Genomic DNA, 26597 nt, shown 5'->3' with positions numbered 1-26597 from the left:
AAAAATATAAAAAAAAAAAAAAAGTTTTGGTTCGAGGAATGACATGACCTTTGACCTGGATTTTCATGTGGTTTGTTGACATTTATTGGAAAACTACAAAACTAGAAATTAATACAAAACAACGAATGATTAACAAAATGTGATCTACAAAAATACTTAGAAAGTGGAACAAAAAGATTTGACACAGGTTAAACATTATCAGTTCATTTGTTTCCAAACATTAGAATTACTTCATTTATGTAAGTACCGACATCAATATATTTATATAAAAAGATATTCTGTACTAAATATAAATCTACGTCAAACAAATTTCAACTAAAAACTGTTTAAACTTACCAATTACACATACCAATTTTTTTAAAATAAATAATCTGGATAATTATAGAACAAATGTCGATAACTGTGGAACAGGGTCACTTGATCCGATACGCCAAGTAATCGGGAATCAACTTTTTTTTTTTTTCCAGTGGAAGTTTGAGTAATTATTCATGCACAATTTACATATTGAAAGTCTTTTCTACTTTTGCAATGGCTAAAAGATCGTTAAGGTGTTGATAATTGTAGCCGCCGCTCTAGTAGTTTCTCCACATCTTAGAATAATAATAATAATAATAATAATAATCTCATATCATCTCTAGCCGCTTTATCCTGTTCTACAGGGTCGCAGGCAAGCTGGAGCCTATCCTAGCTGACTACGGGCAAAAGGCGGGGTACACCCTGTTCAAGTCGCCAGGTCATCACAGGGCTGACACAGACAACCAGTCACACTCACATTCACACCTACGGTCAATTTAGAGTCACCAGTTAACCTAACCTGCATGTCTTTGGACTGTGGGGGAAAACGGAGCACCCGGAGGAAACCCACGCGGACACGGGGAGAACATGCAAACTCCACACAGAAAGGCCCTCGCCGGCCACGGGGCTCGAACCCGGACCTTCTTGCTGTGAGGTGACAGCGCTAACCACTACACCACCGTGCCACCCCTTAATAATAATAAATTTTTATTTATAAGCACCTTTCAAGGTACCCAAGGACACTGAACAGTTTAAAAAAAAAAAAAAAAAAAAAAACTATAAAAAGCAAAACAATAAGATAAGAACAATAATGAGAAATCAATAATAACGTTATTAAAAAAATCAGAGAAAAAAGGCCAAGCTAAAAAGATGAGTTTTTCGCTTTTTTTGAAACTGGACAGTGTTGAGCATTGGCGCAATGCTAGTGGCAGGGCATTCCACAGCTTGGGACCATTAACACAAAGCCCTGTCACCCATAGAGCAGAGCCGAGAGTAAGGGACTACTAATAGGTGGACATCTGTGGAACGAAGATTTAGAGGTAGTTGATATGGAGTTAGGAGATTTGATAAACAGGGAGGGGCCAGGTTATGTAGGGATTTGTAGACAAGCAGTATAATTTTGTACTGGATGCGGTATTTGACTGGGAGCCAATGCAGGTTGTAGAGAATAGGAGTAATATGATCCCAGGGCCTGGTGTGTGTGAGTACCCTAGCAGCTGAGTTTTGGACATATTGCAGCCTATTTAGTCGCTTGGCTGGGATGCCATCGAGTAGGGCATTACAGCAGTCCAGTCTTGAGGTGATAAAAGCATGTATAAGCGTTTCAGCTGCAGATGAAGTTAAAGAGGGACGGAGTTTGGAGAGACTTTTCAGGTGAAAGAAAGCTGTTTTAGTAATATTTTTAATGTGCGAGTCAAAAGAGAGAGTAGAGTCCAGAATAACACCCAGATTTCTTACTTCAACAGTAGTGAAGGTGAAATAACCAGGAATAGATAGCTGTGAGTGCTCCAGTTTTTTCAAGATAGAAGGGGTGGAAATAAGGATGGCTTCGGTTTTATCTTGATTTAGTTTAAGAAAGTTCTGCACCATCCAATTGTTAACTGCATTTAGACAGTTGACAAGATTGGACAGAGGGAGTGGGTGAGAGGGTTTGGTTTGAATGTAAATTTGGGTGTCATCTGCATAACCGTGAAAGTTGAGCCCATAATGCTGCATTATGTGGCCAAGAGGGAGGATGTATATTACAAATTGAGGTTTTTCACCCACGTGACCAAGTCATGTGATGCTGCCATTTTGGACGTCACGGCTCGAATCAGTTTGAATGCGAGGAAGGTGACAAACGAAAAACAAAAGAAAAAGGAGCGAGATGCAGAAAACACCTTCACTATCCAGCGACGTATGGCATTTACAGGGCGAGCAGAGGGAGAGGTATTTGCAAAAATTGAGGTTAGCAGGCTTAGAGAACGATGTTTACCTCCTTCCACCAGGATTGTTCACTGACGTACGGAAGTACACGAAGCCCTCGTCTTTACCTGACTTCGGCCCACATGATCTGTGTACCTATGTCGTTAAAAACCCATCGCCATACACAGGTATTGATCTGAAAGCGTACAAGAGTTTGGATGCCTACAAATATTTTGTGTCAGGCTGGGTAACATGCCTACATCAGCGGGTCGTCCCTGGAGCCGGTGGTCGCCATCTTATTACAGCTAAGGTTTGTTCACATTTTCATTTACTTTCAGTCCTCAAGATAAACAAAATGTTATTAAATGTCATTGAAATAACTTCTTAGTCTGTTGAGACATGGCCCGTTATAAATTTGCTGTTACCAGGCAATGACCAAGAACTGTATTATTAGGGTCGGTGTCTGTGTTGTAGCAGTGTACTAGCAGCTAGCTGTTAGCACTAGCTAATGTCAACAACAGTAGCTAGTATGTTACTGTAGCAATGTTTACGTTCAGTCATTTGGATGACTGTTAAAACCTTTCAGTCTCAAGTTTTTCCTTTACTGTATTTACTAGTTTACTGTAATTATGATCCGGCAGCTATTTACACCGGATCCAGTGTAAATAGCTGCCGGAGCCAACGTCTGAGCTTGCCGGAGCTAGTGCGCTCGGGCAGGCTGGGACATCGGCTCCGGCAGCTATTTACACTGGATCCGGTGTAAATAGCTGCCGGATCATAATTACAGTAAACTAGTAAATACAGTAAAGGAAAAACTTGAGACTGAAAGGTTTTAACAGTCATCCAAATGACTGAACGTAAACATTGCTACAGTAACATACTAGCTACTGTTGTTGACATTAGCTAGCTTGACCTTCAAAATGGCGGACACCGGGGCGTCACGCGACCCTGTGACGTCAGGTGAAAAACCTCAATAGTAAGGGTCCCAGGACAGAGCTCTGAGGGACACCATAAAGGAGGGGTGATTTAGGGGATCTAAAGTCTCCGATTGACACAAACTGTTCTCTCATGGTAAGATAAGATGAATTCCCATACATATCCTTGGCCTTAAAATTAAGTTCCATATTTTTGCAGACTTTCCATACCTACAGATGAAACTTTGCTGTCCAAAGAACCACACAGAAGTCCTTTTTTGGGGCACATCAATGCTGTTCAGTTGATAAAACTATTTAACTCTTTACAAAGCTACTGTGTGACACTCACCTCACATGACTCTGCATTAAGTGTTTTCCCCATGCTCTGTGCCATGCCGTAGTCAGGAGCTTGGTGTGGTGGGTTGCCGGATTTGGGCATGGAGGAGCCTCTCTGTTGGAGTAGTGTGTGGTTACAGGGGTATGAGAAGGAGCGAGATGGGGCTGGCACTGCCACCCTGGAGCCCCAGGCTACTCTGTGCTGGGCCTGAGCTGACATGGCATGATATGGAGGAGGTGGAGGAGGGAGAGGGGGGTTAAGACTCCCAAGGCTCTCTAATTCTGTAAACATAGTCTCTATAGCAGGGGAGCTGTTCACTCTGCAATGGCTGACTGCTCTCAGACCAAGTAAAGGACTCTCATCTCCAAAACGCTCCTCTGGAAAGAACTTGTGTGGGTTCTGCCAACAAAGGTCAAAAGAATGGTGTTATTACATCACGGTCATTTCAATTCCCCAGTTTTAACAATTTGTGGGTGCTCTAACGGACTCACCTGCAGCAACTCTGCGGCTCCATCCGGCAGGCCAAACTCTCGGAGAACACGGAGTTGAAGCTCATAGCTCACTGTTGCTCCCTCCCCACAGTTCAGCGCATAGGCTCTCTGGACTTGATCGGTGTGCCTGAGCTCCTGTAGCCTGGAAATCATCTCTCGAACCACTGCCAAGCTGGGCACTGTTACACACGCATGTAAAAATACAAATAGGAAGAAGGACTTCAAAGGTTACATCAATGATCACACTTAAAAGATTCCCTCAATCTCTCTCAATGGAATAATGCATATGACTTTCTGATAGTTTTCACAATCATGTGTTTGACATCACATTTTCTCATTTTCCACTGAATGACTCTCAGTTCCTTTATGTCTCTTCTAATAAGGGAACTTGACAGAAAATATCACTTTCAAAGTCACATCCTCTAAACCGCTACACTACTCTGAAATGCTTTACTTAGGAGCATGACGTGGGACTGTCACTCACCTGGTATCTCATTGGCCACGACAGATGGGGCAGTGGTTTGGTTGCCAGGGATTTGCTGGTGGTTTATGATGTGACAGCACTGGGGCACAGCGTTATTGACCATGTACAGTGTGTCGGGCACATTAGACATGCGCACCATTCTCAGTCGTACCAGATCCGTCTGTTCCACCATCATCTCCTCAAGGACTGACTAAAGACACAGACACAAATAGTACTTTTAATCATGATCACAATTTTTGACTGCCTGAAAATTTAAAAACAAGACTAATATTGGTGAGCATTGCTAAAATCGGTCAGTGTTTTATTGACTGGTTTATGCTACGATATCCTTATTTATTTGTTTAAATTTAGCACTAGTTAGGTGTTTTCACCCTTGAACTAAACGATCAGACCTATAATCAGGGTTGATTCTGGGCTTTTAGAATCCTAACTGCAAATTGTTCAGTCAATTCTGCTGTGGGCAAAACCCTCATCAAATAAATGACAATATACCTTTATTAAATGTTCGTTTAATTAATATTTGTACTCAATTCAGCTTTCTTTACTTTGGCTGAATGCTGATCAGCCATTCAGATTAAACCTTCTTGCTTATAAGAACTGGTTAGTGGAGGCTTTCACACATGGTACAGTTCACCGCAGAGTTCACTTGAAGCAAACCCTGAACCATCAACATTAAGTGGACCAGAGATTGGTTCCTGGGTTCCTAGTCGTCATACAACTAACGCTACGTTCACACTGCAAGGCTTAATGCTCAATTCCGATTTTTTTGTGAAATCCGATTTTTTTGTGAGGTCGTTCACATTAACAAATATATGCGACTTGTATGTGATCCTCAGTATGAACGAAAAGCGACCTAAAAGTGTTCCGCATGCGCATTGCAGGATACGACGACGTCACACGCAGTGAGCATGGCCAGTGTTTACGGAAGTAAAACCGCCCGGTTGCGGTATGACCCATCCAATCTAGCTTGAATAGCTGCATCCCCCCAAATGGAAATCAGCTCCCTAACCTCTGCGTCCTTCCACTGAGAAGATTCAGAACCTTCACAGCCCGAAGCGTCCCTCGCATTGATGTCATGCGCAGGGGCGCAGATACGTTTTTTGAACTGGGGGGGACAAAGCTGCCAGCAAACCAAGCCCAACCCCGATATGCCTGTCAAACTTGTTGTTAGTAACCATAGCAACCAAGCTTGAGCTCGCAACCTGTGCAGTCTGCGCAGCTCAACCAACCGAATATCAGTCTTTGTTTTGTTTTATGTGAGTTGTTGCAACTATGTATACACTGCTGTGCACCTCAATAAACCGAATGGTAATTAGTCTTTTGATTTTTCCGTGAGGTTTGCCTTATGCAAAGAAAGACAGCATAGACGTTTTTTCCTCCCTATAAGTGGGGGGGACCGAACGAGGTGAATTTAAATCTGGGTGGGACGAGTCCCACCCTCTATCTGCGCCCGTGATTATGCGCCATGTTGTTGTAACTTTTTTTGAGAGACCCGCCGCCTACTTCAGCGCAGAATAGTGACGTTTGTGGCTTGTTGATGACGTGCAAGTCGGATGAATGCGACCTGGCGGTTCAGACTGAAGTCGCATATGAAAAGAGCGGATAGGAATCGGAATTAGGACCACATATCCAAACGGCCTGGGTCGGATTTGAAAAAAATCGGATCGGTGTCTTTCATATTGTCAATAAAAGATCGGATACAGGTCACATATGGGCGAAAAGATCGGATTTGAGTCACTTCAGCCTGCAGTGTGAACGTAGCCTAAATGTTCCTAACTTTTGGTGCAAACAGGCCTGGATCCTTTTTAAAAAATAAATAAATAAAGTTTTTAAAAAAAAAAAAAGAAAGAAGGGGGGGTGCGTCTGATTCAGGGATTTATAAAGAAGAAATACTACTTTACCAGTTATTCCACGAAATCGAGTCATAAATGACCTATCTGGTATAAGCCATATATGACGAGACCGAGTGGAATAACTTTTATTCTGTCCACATTCACTGGATTTTGAGAAAGAGCATTTTTATTTTTTGCAAATTTGATAAATAAAAACTTTATACAAAACGTCTGACAAAATTTCCACTTAGAACGTAAACAAACTGGCGAAATGACAGTAGCAATTTGTGAAAAATGCTATAATAATAATGATAATAATAATTATTATTAGGGGGGAAGATACGTTCTTACCATCAAATACTTTTATTCCATATTTTGTTGCTTTTTTGTATTTTTTGAGGTTTCGTTTTCAAGTAGAGTTTTCATTTCTTCCTCAGTTGATTCAGCAACACGCTCTGCCATTTTGTTTTTCCTCTACTCACGGTATAGGAGCTGATATCCTAGTAGTAGAGTAGCCAATCGGAGCACATGATTGCTCATATCCAGTGAATGTGGCTAGAATAACGTACAATGAGTGAAAAGCCACTTTTCTTACTGTGACCATTATACAAGTTCCAAATCAACATCAAAGTACAATAAACTTAATTGTTGAATTAAGTAATTTATAATCATGATTTTGATATTGAGCAAGACATGTGAGACAAGTTAAGTTAGAAAACAGGCCTACCTTTGCCTCCTCCACGTAGGGAGAGAAGAGACGCGGACGCACGTAAATGCCTGTGTTTTTCTGCCTAAGCCAGGCGTTTACTTTGCCTCCCTCTGCTGTGGGCAACATGTCTGATGGAGGAGTGCTGATCAAGCCACGCTTCATCTGTTTAAAAAAAAAAAAAAAGCACAGCCATCTCAGCAAACCAAGCTCTGCTGCCTACAGGGTCTCCACAAAAACCTTCATTCAGCAGTCAATAACGAGCAGCAGGAGGGAGATTAAAAAGGTCACATGGGTTCCTGATTGTGCTCCATCAGTTTACACTTTCACACATGAGATCTAAACTCATTACATGACGAACGAACACTCACTGCGTCAGCGAGGATGTCACTATTGGCTGGGAGAATGTGCTCCATGCGGATGTAAGGCAGCAGAGGAGACAAAATCTCTTTCAGTTCTTCGATATCCAGATCTCTTCTTTTCACTCCACGCTTATTCACACTGTGAGCTGTACCGCTCAGTAGATTGGGCTCTGACGCACACACAGAAAATGCCATTACACAAACGCTATCCGACGTCTGTGTACCGTATAGTACATGCCTTAATCGGAACACATCCCTATGACCATAACGACATCGGTCATTGGTGTGCTTTATGACTCTAAGAGGGCATGTGTGAGAGGTGAAAATATGCAGTGCATGAGGGTCAATGGGAACAGCAATCTCACCTCGGTCAGCCATCCTCCTAATGAGCTGGTGCTCGCCCCACTTAATCACATACTTCAAAATGTCCTGCTCGCTCGCCTGTGAAAGAGAGGGCGGTGGAGACCGCGAAGCACAGCACAGCACAGGATTACCACCACACTCATTTCACAAAAGGTGCCCTGAAAGATTTGAGACTTTAATGACAGACTGAAGCAGAGACACCACTTAAACTCGCACAGTGGCTCCTCCATGTACTGAATGTCTGGCCCTGTGACCTACCTTGAATACTTGAAAACAGCAGACATCTTTGCATGAATAGACCTTGTAATTTACTAGCCCGTTTACATGAGAAATTTAAAAGGGGTTTCAAATCTGTATTTAAGCCCTAACTCAAAGTGGTTGAAATGAGTCCACTACAAAATGAGAGGGTTTTTTTTTTTTTTGCATTAGTATCCATGTAGTACAGACAGATTGTCTCTTGGAGATGCACAGTAATTAAAATAGGAAAATGGGTCATCAGCTCACCATTATACTGCACCCATTGTAATGTGGGAAATACCACAACACTGGAGATTCTGGGTGTGGGGAGGGGAAGGTGTTTCTCCCCCCCCCCCAAAAAAAAAAACTAATTTAAAACTGGAAATAAAAAGAAAGTCTTAAAATTCTGAAAATATTTAAAATGAAAGGGGATGCAGGAAATAGTTGTAGAATATTTATTTCTAAGTTACTATTTAAATGTAGGCAATCAATCAAGGACACTGATCATGTCAACTTTGTACAAAAGGTCAGATTTTCCTCGAGTCTAATCCCTTCCATTGACGTACATATTCAGGTGGGGTTTACATTAGACCGTATCAGCGGATCATCAGATTAACGTTTTTAAAACGATTAGTGTGCACACAGCAACGCCAATACACGATTCGCGTGCACACAGCAACGCCAATACACGGATACGCTCGGCTCCGCAGGCATCCTGCGCTCCAAATCACTCCGCCCTGAACAGCGAGTGCCCTCTGGAGGCTGCGCAGGGCCGGAGTGCGCACCTCACAGAGCGTGCGAGTGAAGTGCACGAGCAGTAATTCGGGACTGAGCCGCTGTGTGTGTGCTCTCAGTGCATATCGGGTATGCGCGTCACTTACCACTTGCAAGTGGAAGGATGGCAAGCCTAAAGACAATCATCATTACACAGTGGGCAGTATTTGCATCAGTATTTGCAGTATTTTCATACTTTTATACTCTTTAATGAAAGGTGATACAAGGCGGAAGTCCGCGCCGTTTTTCAGCAGTCGCGTCACATGACCAACGCCAGCGAATCAGGAAGGTGGATGTCACAGTGACGTTGTCCAATGACGACGCTCAGCACAGCGTATCCTCAATATTTACACAGCACCGGACCAGACACGATCTGGATTGAATACGTGGACCCTGGCGGATTCCCGTTTCCTGGCGTTTTAATGTAAACAGACAGTGCATCCGCGAAGAAAACGAGACAGATACGGTCTAATGTAAACTTGGCCTCAGACAACATGGATTTGCTCCAACATGGATCATCAGCTTTTACACAAACTTGTGAAGTCCACAGCAGCATTCTGTCATTAAACCAAAAAGGGGGGTGGGTGGGGAGAAGAGAGTAACAAACGCTGAAATTCATGTACATACAGCTCCAGTCAAAAGTTTGTACACCCCTACTCAATAAGTTTTTCTGTATTTTGACCATTTTCTACATCATAGAACAATACTGAAAACATCAAAACTGTGAAATAAACACATGGAACATGTATGGAATTATGTGGTAAACCAAAAAGTGTTAAACAAAATATGTTTGATATTTTAGATTCTTCAAAAAGTCTCCACCGTTTACCTTGAGGACACTTTGCACACTATTGGCGTTATCTTAGCCAGCTTCATGAGGTAGTTACCTGGAAAGCTTTTCAATTAACAAGTGCCTCATCAAAAGTTAATTAGTACAATTTCTTGCCTTCTGAAATGAGTTTGAGATCAAAAACAGTAAATAGTAAATATTTTTTTTTTAAAATGCAGTAAATAACCCTATTCCACAACTGCAGTAATCCATCTTACGCCAAGAACTGTTCAACGAAGTAAAGAGAAACGGCATCCATCATTACTTTAAGACATGAAGTGTCTTAATAAAAATAAAGTAAAAACATTGAATTAGAAGCTGTGTCCAAACTTTTGACTGGTATTGTATCATGATTTGTAATGAAATGCACATAATTAGAAACGAATGTAAAAACAGACACATTTAAATGCTTTCAGATGTTTGGAAAACACTATACCACAAACTGCAAATTAGAGCATGTGATTAAAAACACTGCCGTTATTAAAATTTCTATCAACAGAAACATTAAGCAACTGGTTAGTCTTCATGGATTTTTTTTTTTTTTAAATAAATGCTCACTTGGAGCAGCATGGTGGTGTAGTGGTTAACACTGTCGCCTCACAGCAAGAAGGTCCGGGTTCGAGCCCCGTGGCCGGCGAGGGCCTTTCTGTGCGGAGTTTGCATGTTCTCCCTGTGTCAGCGTGGGTTTCCTCCGGGTGCTCCGGTTTCCCCCACAGTCCAAAGACATACAGGTTAGGTTAACTGGTGACTCTAAATTGAGCGTAGGTGTGAATGTGAGTGTGAATGGTTGTCTGTGTCTATGTATCAGCCCTGTGATGACCTGGCGACTTGTCCAGGGTGTACCCCGCCTTTCACCCATAGTCAGCTGGGATAGGCTCCAGCTTGCCTGCGACCCTGTAGAACAGGATAAAGCGGCTAGAGAGAGACAATTTGGAAAAACTCATGTCCTTGCCACAAAGTATAGCCTAATAACACGAATATTAACCAACATAGCTAGCAGGCTACTAAATTCAAGGTAGTTTTAACAGTTAATCACCAGGTAAACAGAAAGGACTTGTGCATCTTGAACAGTTTTATACTGCCATGTTCCTCATGGTTCATAACACTAGGATTAGTGAACTTTGGACAGGTTTGGTAGGTAAAAGTTTCCATGTCCCACAACATCCTCCTTTCAATGTCAAAAAAGTGATTGGTCCACTGAAATGGAGGTTATTTACTGACATCACTCACTAAGCTTAAGTGTGACAATACAATGTAGAGTGTGTATTTGAAATGGAAATGTGAGACTTTAGGTCAACATATATAAATCAAACCAGCCACCCAATTTAAAACTAAGGTTTAAATGTTTCAACTTTATCTCAGCCTACAAGGTGAGCTTTTATATGCCATGGTCATCAGAGAGGGGAAAGCCATACAGCCGTACCTGCAGGTAGTCTGACTGAATAACTGTAAGCAGTTGATCCTTGGTGAGCTCATAGAGCACATCTGAGGTCATGACCTGGCTGAACTCCTCACAAAGGAAATGCACGGCTTGTCTGTGGACCCATTTTGAGCCGTATGGCTGAGAACTCCACTTCAGAATGGAGATCAGCGACTCCAGAGAGATGCTCTCCACAACGATATCCTCACAACCTGGACAGAAAGAATAAGAGTGAAATTTTTTTCCCAAAAAAGTTCTCCACAAAAGGTAAAAAGGTATAATCTCAGCCTGCATACTATTCCACTGCCTTCAGATAGTTGAATTTTTCCATTATAAATCTTCTAACATGCATCCTTCACACATTAACATCTCAAGGACAGATGGGTTTGGAAGGGAGAGATAAGAATCAGCCTGAGCTGTCTACAGAGCCCCAGCCCAGCACACGCATAGCTTGACACCTGGGGATCGCTGCATGTAGTGGTAACACCACCAACCCAGTAATAATCCAGAGCTTTGCAAAGGCTAATGCTTTCTGCACCACAGGCCACTGCTGATGTTATCACCAGCAGGGCAGAGTCTCATCCACCCAACAGCTGTGTGTGCACAAACACAAGGCCAGGGCAGGATAAAACTGCAATGTGTAAATGAAGGTTCAAATCACGCAAGTGATGAAGTGAAAATGCCTTTAGATTAATAACAGGTTTTAGGTATTTAAAATGAATAAATAAAAATCGAATCACAATGGTGGGGGGGATAATAATCCCAAGGTGGTACCTTGAATCAGAATTTAATTGAATCAAATCATTACTCAGAAGAAGAAAACGGGCGGCACGGTGGTGTAGTGGTTAGCGCTGTCGCCTCACAGCAAGAAGGTCCGGGTTCGAGCCCCGTGGCCGGCGAGGGCCTTTCTGTGCGGAGTTTGCATGTTCTCCCCGTGTCCGTGTGGGTTTCCTCCGGGTGCTCCGGTTTCCCCCACAGTCCAAAGACATGCAGGTTAGGTTAACTGGTGACTCTAAATTGACCGTAGTTGTGAATGTGAATGGTTGTCTGTGTCTATGTGTCAGCCCTGTGATGACCTGGCGACTTGTCCAGGGTGTACCCCACCTTTCGCCCGGAGTCAGCTGGGATAGGCTCCAGCTTGCCTGCGACCCTGTAGGACAGGATAAAGCGGCTAGAGATAATGAGATGAGGAAAAAAAAAATAGTTAATATAAAAACAATACAAATTAATCAATAAAAGGACAGCTGGCATCCACCAAGACTTAACAGACTGGGAAATAAAAGTCCTCCAACTTGTCTGATGCCACACCCTAAACGCTACTACAGGCAGGGTACAACCCCCCCCCAAAAAAAGCAAAAAACCCTCTTTGACTCCACTAACTACGAAACCATAGCAATGCCATTGACTTCTTCACACCTCCCATCAACATCCTCATTCCTGTACCACATTCTCCAAATACAGTGCTGCCACAGAGAAGTGTACACTACTGACTTAATATATTTGGATTAACTCCTGATAAGGGGTGTGAGGCTACATAAGCAGTCAGCTCATGCAGAAAGACATATGAAGAAAGCAGCCAAAGTGGTAAATCATTTTAAAACCTGTATATTGTTTATGGGCACACAAGCCAAAATAGGTTAATTCGAAGTATTGGAAAGGTGATGTCAGACAGACCCCTCCCTGTCTGTCAGCTGCTGGCAATAGTAGAGCAGAGTTTTTAAAAAGGTCACCTCCCTGGGCTAGTGCTGGATATTTCATACAATGCAATCCCCTGAATTCAAGGGAATTTAGCACCACCCCAGCATTCTCCTGTTCAATAATCATACCTCATTTTTCTGATTCCATTTTAATAGCTGATGTTTTTGCTGGACAGAGGTGAGGATCCGCTTTAGTCGGTCAACTCTGGAGAGTTTTTCAGTAACTAGATGAAAGGGTTTCATCTTCAAAGGCTAGAAACACTGAAATGAGGACATGGCATAACTGATAAAACTGGATTAGGAATGCAGTTCACGTTTGCGATATAGTTTTCAACACGGGGAATAATGAACCCAATATACACGCCGCCTGACATGAGTGGAAATTCACTGCTTTAATCATAAATACAGATTTACATTTCATGCATACATTTGCAAAATGAGCAATCACGTTGCATCTAAAGTCTGACTTTCTGTATTAAAGTGGTGTAGAGGAGATGCAGAGGAAGTCTTCACTCCTTAAGGGGCTGTTTAAATTGATGAAGGTAAAAATCAGGGTTTTGCCTTCATCATTAGTAACAGGCTGAAGCGAAAGACATGGATTCTCTCCCTTTCCTTCTTCCTCAATCCATCCACCCACCTCCCACTTGCCTTTACATTTATTGCATCCTGTCTCCCACCTCTCCGCCAATAATCCATCCATTATCTGCTTTTAACACATTCCCCAACTCCATCTCCCACAACAGTTCTTGTGCACACGCCTTTGAAGGGTAAAACCTTGCTTTTGCTTTGGAGGTCATGCTATGATGAAAGCTGCCTCTGTTCCCCATTAGCTCACTGAGATTCACAAGACTATATTACCCCCCCCCCCTTTAAAAAGTACCGCATACACAATATACACCTATCTGACTGGTCTTAACATTAACATCCTCAATCTGGAGCTCAAGCTTCAAACTTTAAGCAAGTGGATTTGAAAATAAGGAAAATATTTGCGCCAAAATCAACCCCCCCCCCCAAAAAAAGACATTTTGGCTAAAAAAAAAAAAAAAAAAAAACGGTTTAAAGAAAAAGAGGGGGGGAAAATGCACTGCTTTGATCTCCATGTTGCCATGCATGTTCGTTAGAAATGATCTGTCCATGTAATTTCCAGACATCTAAAGAATAAAAAGTTTAATAAATTGCTTTCCTGTATCCACACTCTTGCTTGCTCTCCCTCCAAAGTCATTTTCTTTCTAAAATCCCTCCTTGGTGAATGAAAATTAAGGGGAACTTTAATAGTTATGGAGTAAATACTTGGCATTTTACTTGAGTATGATCTTGTAGCATCTACACTTTACGACTGGATAAACAAAAAAAATAACCCTAAGCATGGCTAGGAGTCATCCTAAGCCGCAGATCCGTTTTAAACTTGAGCGCAACAGACAAAAAGCTAAGCTTTAAGCAAACAGTGAACTAAATTGAATCCAAAAACTAGAAAAAACAGTCACTGTTTAACACACCACCACTCTGAACGCGTGGGGGGGCCGGAGCAAGCAAGCACGAGAGAGAGAGAGAGAGAGAGAGAGAACCGTGAATGCGGCAGACAACGTGTGTGGCTTTGTGTTTTCATGAAGTTATACTGACATATATGGAAAGGTGATAGCAACACAGATACACTGTGCATGTGGTATTTGTGCCAGGATATTCTACCGTCTGTGGATTTGGTACACTGTGCTTTCAAACACCAAAAATGGAAGACATGGGGGAATATTACAGTTCCTGCTTGCTCCTGAACAAATGCATTGCTGCAGTCTGTTGAATGGGATAGCATGTTGAAATTAAAACTGAAAATGATTTGTAAATAATCTTTGACCTGTAATATTCCATTCAAAACAGTACATCATCTGATGTTTTACCTCATGAATTATTTTTCCCCCAAATAAACATTTCAATTTTGATTCTTGCAACAGGGCGGCACGGTGGTGTAGCGGTTAGCGCTGTCGCCTCACAGCAAGAAGGTCCGGGTTCGAGCCCCGTGGCCGACGAGGGCCTTTCTGTGTGGAGTTTGCATGTTCTCCCCGTGTCCGCGTGGGTTTCCTCCGGGTGCTCCGGTTTCCCCCACAGTCCAAAGACATGCAGGTTAGGTTAACTGGTGACTCTAAATTGACCGTAGGTGTGAATGTGAGTGTGAATGATTGTCTGTGTCTATGTGTCAACCCTATGATGACCTGGCGACTTGTCCAGGGTGTACCCCGCCTTTCGCCCGTAGTCAGCTGGGATAGGCTCCAGCTTGCCTGCGACCCTGTAGAACAGGATAAAGCGGCTAGAGATGAGATGAGATTCTTGCAACATATTTATAAAAAAAAAAAAAAAAGCTGCGACAATAAAGCATTTACCACTTTATAAAATGTTGCTTTCCTTTTGATAACATTAAGATGTTTAAGGACTGTAGACTCCAAGTGCTGAAGTATTGCAGATGTCATTTTTGTCCCATTTTTCCTGCGAAAAGGTATAAAAAGGTACCTGGTCATATTTTTCGTTTCAAAATTTGCCACACATTCTCTATTGGGGACAGAGGGGACAGGCGCCCTCTCCTTCCACAGCCATGCCTTTGTAACGTGTACAGAGTGTGGTTTTGCACTGTCTTGTTGAATATCCCTGGTAAAGAGGTCACCTGAAAGGCAGCAAATGTTACACCAAAATGGGGGCAGCTATGGTTAGAGAAGCAGCCTTGGGCCCAAAGGGTCGTCGGTTTGATTCCCTGGACTGGTAGGAAAAATGGGGGGAGAGAGAGTGAACAAACAGCACTTTCCGCTCCCTCTGCATCCATGGTTGAAGTGCCCTTGAGCAAGGCACCCAACTGCTGCCTGGGTACTGTAGCATACCTGCTCACTAGTTAGTTTTTTTTTCTTTTTTAATCAATCAGACATCTAGTTTTTAGGTTTGTTTACCTGACATGTTTCGACGTACGACTGTCGTCTTCCTCAGAGTATACATGTGCACTCATTGCTCACTTGCATGTGTGTTCAATGCTTCAGATGGGTTAAATGCAAAGGAAATTTTGCTGTGCTCTTGTATACAAGTGACAATTTAAAAGCTTCTTCTAAACCTCTTAATGTAGAAGTGCAAGTTACCTTTGCCAAGGGCACCAACAACCCCATACCGTGACAGACCCTGACTTTTGGACTTATTGCTGGTAACAGTCTGAATGGTCCTTTTCATCTGGTCCAGAGCACATGGCAGAGCACATCCATTTCTTACAAAAAAGATTTGGAATACTTAAAGCATATACACAGAACCATGGCCTCACTTTGTTTATAAATGCCTTGAGACCTCAAGAATGGTTAAGTATTAACAATAAATTTAATACAGCAATTTTTACGATGCGGCACGGTGGTGTAGTGGTTAGCGCTGTCGCCTCACAGCAAGAAGGTCCTGGGTTCAAGCCCCGGGGCCGGCGAGGGCCTTTCTGTGTGGAGTTTGCATGTTCTCCCCGTGTCCGCGTGGGTTTCCTCCGGGTGCTCCGGTTTCCCCCACAGTCCAAAGACATGCAGGTTAGGTTAACTGGTGACTCTAAATTGACCGTAGGTGTGAATGTGAATGGTTGTCTGTGTCTATGTGTCAGCCCTGTGATGACCTGGCGACTTGTCCAGGGTGTACCCCGCCTTTCGCCCGTAGTCAGCTGGGATAGGCTCCAGCTTGCCTGCGACCCTGTAGAAGGATAAAGCGGCTTGAGATAATGAGATGAGATGAATTTTTACGATTAAAGTGATTCATATAGGTAGCGGTCTGAGTGAATGACCTTGACATCCATGACGTCACAGCAGGAAATCTATCGGTCTCATCGCCATTTCCGCTATACTAAAACAGAGCTGACTGCAACCCTGAGCCTCCATTTTGAGCCAATTTATCACCATGCCATATAGATGTGTTGCTGGCGGGTCCAGCAACATGACAAAAGGTGAATTTACGTTGTATTCATGGCCCAGGAATGTTCAAACTGCAAAGATTTGGACACGTTTTGCAAGCAGTTCACGGGCACACTGGGCACCTATGAAGTGGTCTCTCCTCTGCTCTGCACATTTTACTGAAGACTCGTACGAGACCTCTGATCTGTTGAGCATTGGCTATAAGCCCGTATTGAAAGAGGGTGCAGTACCAACAATTAAAGGAAAATAAAACTATAAAAAAAGGAAAGCAAGTTCACAGTTGCACCAGTTCTCCTGGAGCATGAGCCGAGGGTTGTTGCTAAAACCTGGGACGGAACGGGACATATCGCTCGGGCAGGGACCTCCCTGCGGTTGTTGCTAAAACCGGTGACGTCCCGTCCCAGGTTTTAGTAATTGCCTGAGCCGAGCAGTAATGGCGGAGTACAGGTAGTCATTGACTTACGACTGCGTTTGGTTACAACTGACCGGTCGTAAACCGATCTGGTCGTAAGTCGGCCTATGTTAGATGAACGCAAGTATATTGTGATGTGTAGTGATATTGTAATAATCTTAAAGTCTTATTTTATCAACATTTTCTTATTTCATTACCTTGGCTCATTATTTGGTTTAAGTCAAACACTGCATACTCAGGGGTGAAAGTAACTTTTGTTTCTTGCCGGTACTATTATTTTGAGCCAAAGTACGCGCGTACACTGCGTGCCAAAAAATACACCTAATTATTTATTATTGTCTACTTATCAAGCATTCACTAGGACTTCATCACTCAGTAGTACTAGTATAGTACTTTATCACACTATTACTCTTTCATCCACCTGCATCAGTTTTTGATTATAAATAAATTGCAAACATCATTTCAACAACAATCGTTTTAATTACTTTTTTTTTTTTTAGCTGAACAGTTGAAAACTAACTTTTCATTTTGGACAATGGACACAGAACAGTGTAACAGAACAGAAAAGTTACTTTGATTACCAGCTGCGCACGTTATAGCACAAGATCTGGTTAAGCCGTACGCGCGCTGTAGCTCGCTCGTTGTTTGTCCAGCGAAACACTGCACACATAAGAGAAGAGGCTGGATGCAGTGTTGCCAGACTGGGCGGTTTTAAGTGCATTTTGAACATATTTTGGGCTGGAAACCATCAGCAGTATCTGGCAACACTAGCTGGATGCTGGGCGCTGCCGGGAGCTGGGGCGGAAACTGTCGTACGCTCAGCTAGCTCAGCTGGGAAACACTTGCCAGTCATAACCAGACAGTCGTAAAGTTGATCGGTCGTAAGTCGCATAGGTCGTAAGTCGACGACTACCTGTACTCAGTATGGAGAAAATGGAAAATGAGTGGACCAGCCGTCTGATTTCTCCGCTGGATATGCTTGCCTCAGCAGCAATACCTCGCCCTTGCGTGGAAGCAGCGAATGAACGGAGAACTGAACGAACAACTGAAAGTCAGGTTGATGTGGGGCGGCTTTGGGCTGAGGTGCCCTTGAGCAAGGTACTGTACTTAACCCCTGACTGCTCCCCGGGCACTGTAGTGTGGCTGCCCACTGCTCTGGGTGTGTGTGCACATGTGTTCACTGCTTCAGATGGGTTAAATGCAAAGGATGAATTTCACTGTGCTTGAAGTGTGCATGTGACAAATAAAGGTTTCTTCTTCTTCTAAAAAAAGTCAGATTGTTTCAAAACAAAATCGGCCACAAGATCGGCCTTCAAGAAGCAAGAACACAGATGGGTAAGAAGCGACTCATTTGGATACAAAACAAAAACACTTGTTGTTTACCTGCATTTAGATTAATACATGTAACTTGTATTGAAGTTACCGATATAAGATTATTTAATTTGCTTCAGAATGTGATCGTCTCAGTTCATCTGATTATTTAATTAGCCTTTTACGTTTCATCAGTGAAAATGCATGCATGGACATTGCATAAGTTATAACACCTATCCTGTTTTAATAAGTCTCAACCCACAGTCAATGAAGTCAAATCAGTCTTAGTTGAGCAAGTCAGTAACAGTATTTCTTACTTTTACCATGAATTTTTTTTTATTTATATGACTTTGGTCTGTAGCTGTAAAAGGCCTCGGCCTTAAAACCGGTTACCGCTGTGACGTCACACATTCTGCTGGCTGGCTCAGCGGGGCAGCTCGAATGCCAACTTTGTGGTCAATTTTAACTCTCAAAAATATATATTTTTTAATTCCTATTTATGCAGCATACAAGAGTCAAGGATTGAGATTCTATCCACTCAGAAATTTACTTAAAAATAAAAGGTTCTGCGCATCTCCTTTAAGAATACTTCATCCGACCACAATACATTTTTCCACTGTATGATTGTCCATTCTAGATACCTCGGAGTCCAGAGAAGTAAATGGTGCTTCAGAATAATTAACATAAGGCTTCATTTTTTACACAGTGAAGTTTTAACTGGTATTTATGGATGCAACTCCATATGTTAAGGTTTTACAAAGGTTTGCCAAAGTAATCCTGAGCCCGTGTGGTTATATCAGCTGGAGATAAATGACCGTTCTTGATGCAGTGCCGTCTGAATGATCAGAGATCCCAGGTGTTCAGCTTCGGCTTGTGCCCTTGCCCTTTACACACCAAAATTCCTCCAGCATCCTTGAATCGTTTAATGATATTATGCACCATAGAGAGTGAACCATCGCTTCCTATTTTTCTTTTATAAATTCTCACACACATTTGACGACAAACTGGAGCTCCTTGGCCCATCTTTGCTTCTTAAAGACTCAGACTTTCCTGGATTCTGATTTTGTACCAAATAATGATTACGATCACCTGTTTCAAATCACATTACTTAGTTTTACCTCATTACTTGCCCTAAATTGACCCCATCCTAACTTTGTTTGGAATGTGTTGCAGGCCTGAAACACAGGAATAGATGTATATTAACAAATGAAATGAAGTTGACCAGACAACAGTGTGTTCATTCTGTCTGCACTGAAATACAAGTCAGTGTAAATTTAGAAATCATAGTTTTATTTTATTCACATTTTCCATACCGTCCCGACTGTTCCTGATTTGAGGTTGTACTAGACAACACCTGGGGGTGTTTAAAACCCACCTTTCAATCCAACTGAAACTCAGATTAGTCATTGGCTGCCCAACATGCCCTGAATGAAAGTCATAGTTTTGCACAGATCTTTATTTCACCCTTTGCTGCGCAGTTCACATATCAGCATTCTAAACAGTGGCAGAGCCAGGCAATTTTTCTAGGGGTGGCCAGACAGACCATTGTTCACACAGGGGTGGCACATAAACTGATATCTTCTTGTTCTCATTTTTCTGTGTGCCAAGTCACTGTAGGTCTTGTGGTGTTTCTTGGTCACTCATTCATTAATTTGGGCAGGCAGTGACTGCCATGTAGAATTACATCATGAAGACTTGCATAATAAGCTTAATATATTACTAAGCCAATTTAAAAAACATCAACAACAAAAAAAACCCTTAAGCAGTTGTGAAAATTGTGCCTTTTTAATTGGTGATAAAGCTCGCACAACAATTAAATATTATTTAAAAAAAAAAAAGGGTACTTATACTTCTGACAGTGGCACATTCCGATTTTTTTTTAGAATTCTGTCCATCAGAGGAAACTATGAGGCTTAGTATGGTGAGGAGACAAGGGGATCAGGACGCTTCATCCAATAGTTAAGACATTTCATCCAAAGCCTTTTTCATACGCACTATCAATTATTTTATATTTCAGGTATGCCGGTGTTCGTGAACGAAGCCCCCACGAGAGCACTGCTCCGCACCTAAATATTTAACATGATCCGGCTGGCTTTAAAAATTAATAACTCTGCCAACGGAGCTCATAGTGAAGCCAAATTTTACAGGCACCTCCCTCTAAGCTCCCCCGAAAAAGCATGGTCTCGGGTCAGTAGGACTGCGCCTCGGCCCGGGATTCGTGAACGAAGCCCCCGCAAGAGTGCTGCTTGGCGCCTAAAGATTTAACATGATCTATACTATGGCACTCATTTGCGTTAAGAAACGTTTTGCTTCAGTCAAATCCCATTGAGAATTCCTCCTTTTTTCGAACAAATACCTGAAATATAAAATAACTGATCGTGCGTATGAAAAAGGCTTTGGACGAAATCACCTGTATTCGTACTTGGTCGGTAGAAGCATCTTATCTTCAGAAAAGTCTGACTTTTTAAAATATGGGTCAAAACCACACATATCCATCTTCGCTCAATCGTTGAAATCGTGGTAATACTGAAAATTCAGCACTGTTTACAGACACGCTTTCAGCAGCTACCATCTTATAGTTGCTTTGTATATCCACCATCATGGTGGACGCTCATGACGTAGCACATTTTGATCATGTGGTTGCAAGTCATCTATAGACAGCTACTTGTTCTTCTGTAATTGTGTTGGTTGATATTCAAGTTGAGTGTATTACCACCACCTACTGTTTGGGTGGAAAACTACTGGTTTGAGAGTGCGTGGTTGAATTGCGTTCGTATGGGAACAATTGCCTACAGAGACAGTTCCGCAAAAAAGTTGCCGACAAAGCAATGTTGGGGTGGCCGGAGAGGCAGCCAGACATTAATTTAGGGTGGCCTTGGCCACCACTGGCCACCCCTTGGCTCCACCCCTGATTCTAAATATGAAACAAAACCATTTTTAGGGATGACACTTATATAGCAAAAGATGATTCTTTCACTATTGTGACTCAAAAATAAAAATGGGAATTGCAAATTATAGTCACAGGCACACTCCATAAACTTCATTACACCCTTACATCTGCCTACACCAACCGAGCTAGGATATTTTAGATATGTAAAAGAAAAAAACCCACATCAAATCACACTTGCAACTGTATTGCTCTAAATCAAATCAAGAGAGATGAATTACCTGTCCCAGCTAAACACAGGAGGGTTTAAGCAAAGCAAAATTCTGCCATTTTACCGGTTTGTCTATTGCCTGTCAGTGCGACATTGTATCTTTATTGGATACTACTCGAACATGTGCATCATCAAATTTTGTGCACTTTAATAAATGCAAAAAAAAAAAAATCCCCACTGGGGAACACAGTCTGTTACTTCTCCTTATCCACAAAAGTAATGCATTTCCTGTCAGTGACGGTGCCTTTGAAGGCATCATGAATATCAGCTTATCACTCAAATCCAATGAAAGTAAATTTACTTCTCATCTTCAAAAGCATGAAAATATTGACCAAAGAAGCATTAACTTGGAAAAAAAAAAGGCTAAATTTCACAGCAAGACAAGCTGTCCAAAAAAAAAAAAAAAACAAAACCCACAGTTCTGAAGACATATTCAAACCTTCCCATATTGCTCATCTATTTATTCAACAGTGAGCTAAACACAGGCTTATGAAAAAAAGTGTATTAGTTGTTTTCATTGTTTACAGATGGAGGGCTACTACGAGTCGTATTCATTTTTCTGGCACACAAAGAACATGGGCAATAAGCTGGGATCTACAACAAAGAAAACCCTCACTGCAAGTTCATGAATGGAACAAAAGCGGATTAAATCTTAAAACAATTACACACACGAGAAGGAGCGAAGGGAGGGAGACTTTTCACATAGAAAAGACTCCTCCCAGGCCTGTGTGCTGACCTACTGCTACAGGTCAAGCTTGAATAAACAATCCAAGAGAAACCAGAACTGGGAAATTACTGAGCAGAAAAGCGAAAGAGAAAATGGTAGGGAGGCAATGAGCGTAGCTTTAGGTTTGGAAATGTAGTCTAATAAATATATATATATATATATATATATATATATATATATATATATATATATATGTGTGTGTGTGTGTGTGGGGGGGGGGGTGATACCAAAAGAATAAGGCCATATGGAAATGCTGAGTGGGCTAAAAGAGTGTTCGAGACAGCCATAAAAGAGCTTTTGTTTCAGCATTAAGCCCCCAGAGATATCCACAGGCTCCTAATTCGTAAAAATCTGATGTCAATCCCTGAAATCTATTCCCTACTTGGTGTCAGAGGAAAAACAAATCTCTTGATGACTAAGCAGTAAGAGTCACTTTTTTTGGGAAATCCATTATTTGCTAAATGTTTGGGTAGGCAATGAGTTGTAGAAAGAGAAACAATTACATCAGATGGACTTCATACAATACAAATTTCACCAACAGAAGACAAGGACATTCCTTAAACTCACTCAACGTGCTCCATATAGCTTTAAAAACGGAAAACTGATCCCGTATCGTTATGCTTCCATCTAACGTCTCTTGATTGGCATAATCCGAGTGTACAAATCTTTAGGGATACACTTAGAGATGGAACCGAATATGAATGCATGATGCAGTATGAAAGGGGGGTGTTCTAAACCAATATAAATAGAAGACACTTTTTTTTTTTTTTTAAAGAATGCTTGTTAAAAATGGTTGAGACTAGATGTGTGTTTTTGCACTGGGATCTCAGGGAAAACAAAAAGAGTTCTTTTTTTCTTTCATGTGGGTATGAAACAGTCAGAGCTATAGAATTCACAGACCATTTCCACCATTTCTTAAGGCATAATAGTGGGGTTCATATTTAATCTAATTAAAAACAGGCCACACCCACTTAAGGTTTGCTCGTGCACCAAGCAGATACAGACACAGATAGCACGTCATTGCTGTTACAGCCCTAGTGCATGTGAAACAGCACTTACCTTGTGCCAGCATACTGAACTCCAGAAACAAGGCAATGTGGTAGAGCTCCATGGCTTCCTCTGTGCGTATAGGGACAGCACCCTTGCCAGCAGTGTTACTCGTCCCCAGGGACTGCGTTTCACTCAGACTGCCCATTGAAGGACTGCCACGCATCACTAGTGCTAGGTCTACAACATCAGTGTACATGCAGTGCAAGATGACCCTGGCGTACTTCCGTGGGATGATTGACTCGTCCAGGACAATGAGTGTAGGTGTTTGTAGTGTTCTCTCCGTTAGCTCTTCACCGGTTCGGACACGGCGCTGCAGAAGGTTCCGGAAGAAAGGAGAGCGTGCCGAGAGCACGGCCTTATGGGCTTTCAGGTCCTCCTCTGGGGATGCTGACTGATCACTTTTTACAATGCCAACTCCAGCAATCCCTCCACCGCTAATCCCTCCTACAGCATCATAAGCGTCGACACTCTCAGGCTCAGAGCAGAAGCTGAGTACAGAGTCATAGTAGTACATGGAGTGAAACAGCACCCTCATATCTTCCTCCAGAGGGTTAGGCATGCCAAACTCCTCACTCAGTTGCCTGAGGACATCCACGTTCCTCAGCCGTGTTTCCGCCTCCCTGTTGGTACCTCCCAGTTCACCCGTGTACAAGAAATGTAGCAGGGCAGAGAACATCATGACGTCCATTCCTGCTGTGCCCATATCAAGTAGCACCTCTGGTCCATTGTAGCTTGAATTGGCTGATCCTGTCGATGACAGCAAGCTCTTGAAGAAAGGGCAGCGGGCAGCCAGGATGGCACGGTGGGCAGGGAAGCAGGCATCCTGAAAGAGCAGGTCCACATCAGCACAGTGTTTGTGCTGGAAGAGGGTGGCCATGCAGGATCGCAGGGTGGCAGCTTCAGGCCGAGCCAGACTCGTGGCCAGATTCAGCTCTTTGAGGGCAGCTGTGCCCTCGTACTCCTCCACTAGGGCATTGGCATCACAAACATGCCAACCTGAGAGCAATTCACGCATGTGCCGTGCATGGTCGGCTGAGCGGCTCGCCCTGCGGCGGCGGATGAAGCGGCGCTTCAGCGTGGCCAGGCCAGAGCTCTTCTTCTTCCTTTCAGGAACACGGTCATGGCCACCATGCTCCAGGCTGTAGATCTTTGGCTCCCACGTGTAACTCTGCTGCGAGTACAATGACGTTCCTGACAGGATCAGACAAACAATGCTGTAATAATTCTGTACCCCTCATTAGCCTTAAAACGTCATACATGCAAGTTTACTATGCATAGTTTACATTTTATCATGTGTCCCATCCAATGCACTAATTAATTTAGATACCACACCTGCATTCTTTTCTGAGCGAAAAGAATGATGCCTGTGTGCATGATTGTTTAAAAAAAAAAAATTTTTTTGTACGCAGCATTATGAGAAAGGGGCCAATATTAGGGGTCCAAGCAGCGACCCCTAACTTTTTACAGAGACTTTACAACCTAGAAATCAAATTTGGTAGGAAGGAAGTTGAACAGTACACATTCTATTTTGTGAACGAGTCTCCAACTTGAATTGATGCTAAAACATGTGCAACAGTCTGAACTGCAATAATTATCTAAAGTAAATTTTTCATTCAAAAATACTATGGTTGCAAGAAGAAAATGAATCCTTTGGAACTGAGCTTGGTTGGCTTAAACAGCTGCAACTTATAAAAAGTCATAGATTCCCATGAAACTTAAACCTTACAGTAGATGATTCTTGCCTTCTGGAAGGAATGGCATGATTAGCGTGCTCTCCAAGCCGACCACCCCCCCCAATATTTGTCTTAGTATTTTGTTTCATACAAATGAATTGGGACAGACACAGAAAAATAAAAGGAAATAAATGTGTCCATCAGTGAGGATTGCAGTGGTTTGTATTGTACTGTGACCGTAGTCTCAATAAAAATCAAGCCTTTAAATTCAATTTACTGAAATAAACAATGACCTCTAACATACAATGCTTGTCCTCTGCCATTCATTTACAGCCTCCTGTGTCTTTAAAACACGGAATTACCAGCCATTTCGGCTGCGTGAACACATTTTCCTTGAACTTGTCTGACCTGATCATGAGCTACTCCCAAAAAAAGCAAGCAGTTGAGCAGGCTTCCACAGCACATTAGCAGTTTCTTCTCTTAATGGTTTTGGTGACACTCTGTTAATCACAGTCTCCAGCTCCATTTCACTGGTAATTGAACTGCACTTTCCACAGTGGGGAATTTAAATCATTACAGAAATGTCACCAAATTTCATATGCCAAAGTTAATCATCAAGAAAAATCTGTGAGCTTTGCTATCCTTCTTGCATTCTCCATAACCAGGCAATGCACTGAACCAAATATATTTCATTTCTTTTTTCTACATCCAGTGTTTATTCACTGGTAATCAAAGCTGCCCTGAAACACTCAATTTACAGTTTCATCAGTGAGTGAGGTTCTATGAAAGTCTTAACTGTTTAGAAAACGTCTCTGGACTGTCAAGAGGAATATATAATTTGGTGCAATCTGACATTTCGCTGATGAGTACTTCAACAAAAGTGGATTATACATGCAGTTCCACACAGTTTCCTAACTTGAATGATTATTTACAATACCCACCAATGAAGGTCTGCTGAGCTTGTGCGGTTCCACCAAAGCGTGGAGAGCATGAGTGTGGGTAGTTGGAAACATTGGCTCCCATCTTCTTTCTCCCTCTTCCTAGTCACTTCTTCACTTGCCTCCTCGTCATTACGGCCCAGCAAGGAGCTTGCTTCCTCAGCTGCCTTCTCTGGAAATTAGTGCCTGGACTGGAGTCACACTTGAAGTCAAGGACAAAATAGCCATGTCTGCTGTAGATAAAAGGTGACAAAGGGGACAACTGAGTCACTGGTAAACTAATCATTGACTACAGTCTTAAACTAATCAAGATAACCCAAGGTTTCTGATTTCAGAGTACCCAGCCTGGTATCAGTGAGCCAGAATTAATTGGATGTGATTTAATTAACTGGCTTAATAACCTGACTTCACTCAATACAGAGAAAAGACACCACCTTATATCAAGAGTTCCCAAACTAGAGGTCATGACTAAACACTGGGTCACTTGGTTTACAAATGGAGTTGTATTTCCAATTTCCTCTTCATTTAGTTTTCAAATTAAATTTAAGCGTGCACATGCTATCTTTTTCATCACACAGCACTAGCATAGGAGTTCACCAGTAAAATTTGACTCATTTCTCCATCCGTATCCCTTCAATAGTTTCCAGACAACACGAGTGCCTGACTCAGTGCATTAACAGGAAACAACGACAAATGTGTGGAAACATTTCCTGACAAAGGATTTATACATCCACTCTGCAAAGTTTGTAGGCATCAACTATGTTACACATGCAGTATG

General features: G+C 42.3%; 1 protein-coding gene across 1 annotated transcript in view; it reads right to left on the bottom strand.

Moving 5' to 3' along the window:
- Window positions 1–26597, bottom strand: part of LOC132893968 (BTB/POZ domain-containing protein 7-like) — a 75894-nt gene that overhangs the window by 3555 nt on the left and 45742 nt on the right. The window contains exons 2-10 of the mRNA XM_060933149.1: window positions 25823–26052; window positions 23218–24399; window positions 10952–11160; window positions 7691–7766; window positions 7335–7495; window positions 6985–7128; window positions 4426–4615; window positions 3942–4120; window positions 3463–3849 (exon numbers count right to left, since the gene is read on the bottom strand). Of these exons, the coding sequence (XP_060789132.1) occupies window positions 3463–3849; window positions 3942–4120; window positions 4426–4615; window positions 6985–7128; window positions 7335–7495; window positions 7691–7766; window positions 10952–11160; window positions 23218–24399; window positions 25823–25904 (2610 nt within the window). The 5' untranslated portion in view covers window positions 25905–26052. The remainder of the gene's footprint in view (window positions 1–3462; window positions 3850–3941; window positions 4121–4425; window positions 4616–6984; window positions 7129–7334; window positions 7496–7690; window positions 7767–10951; window positions 11161–23217; window positions 24400–25822; window positions 26053–26597) is intronic.

The sequence above is a fragment of the Neoarius graeffei genome, chromosome 11, assembly GCF_027579695.1.
Source record: "Neoarius graeffei isolate fNeoGra1 chromosome 11, fNeoGra1.pri, whole genome shotgun sequence".
Taxonomy (NCBI): Eukaryota; Metazoa; Chordata; class Actinopteri; order Siluriformes; family Ariidae; genus Neoarius; species Neoarius graeffei.
Note: the sequence above shows the minus strand (reverse complement) of the source record. Positions and strands in the feature narration are given on the sequence as shown.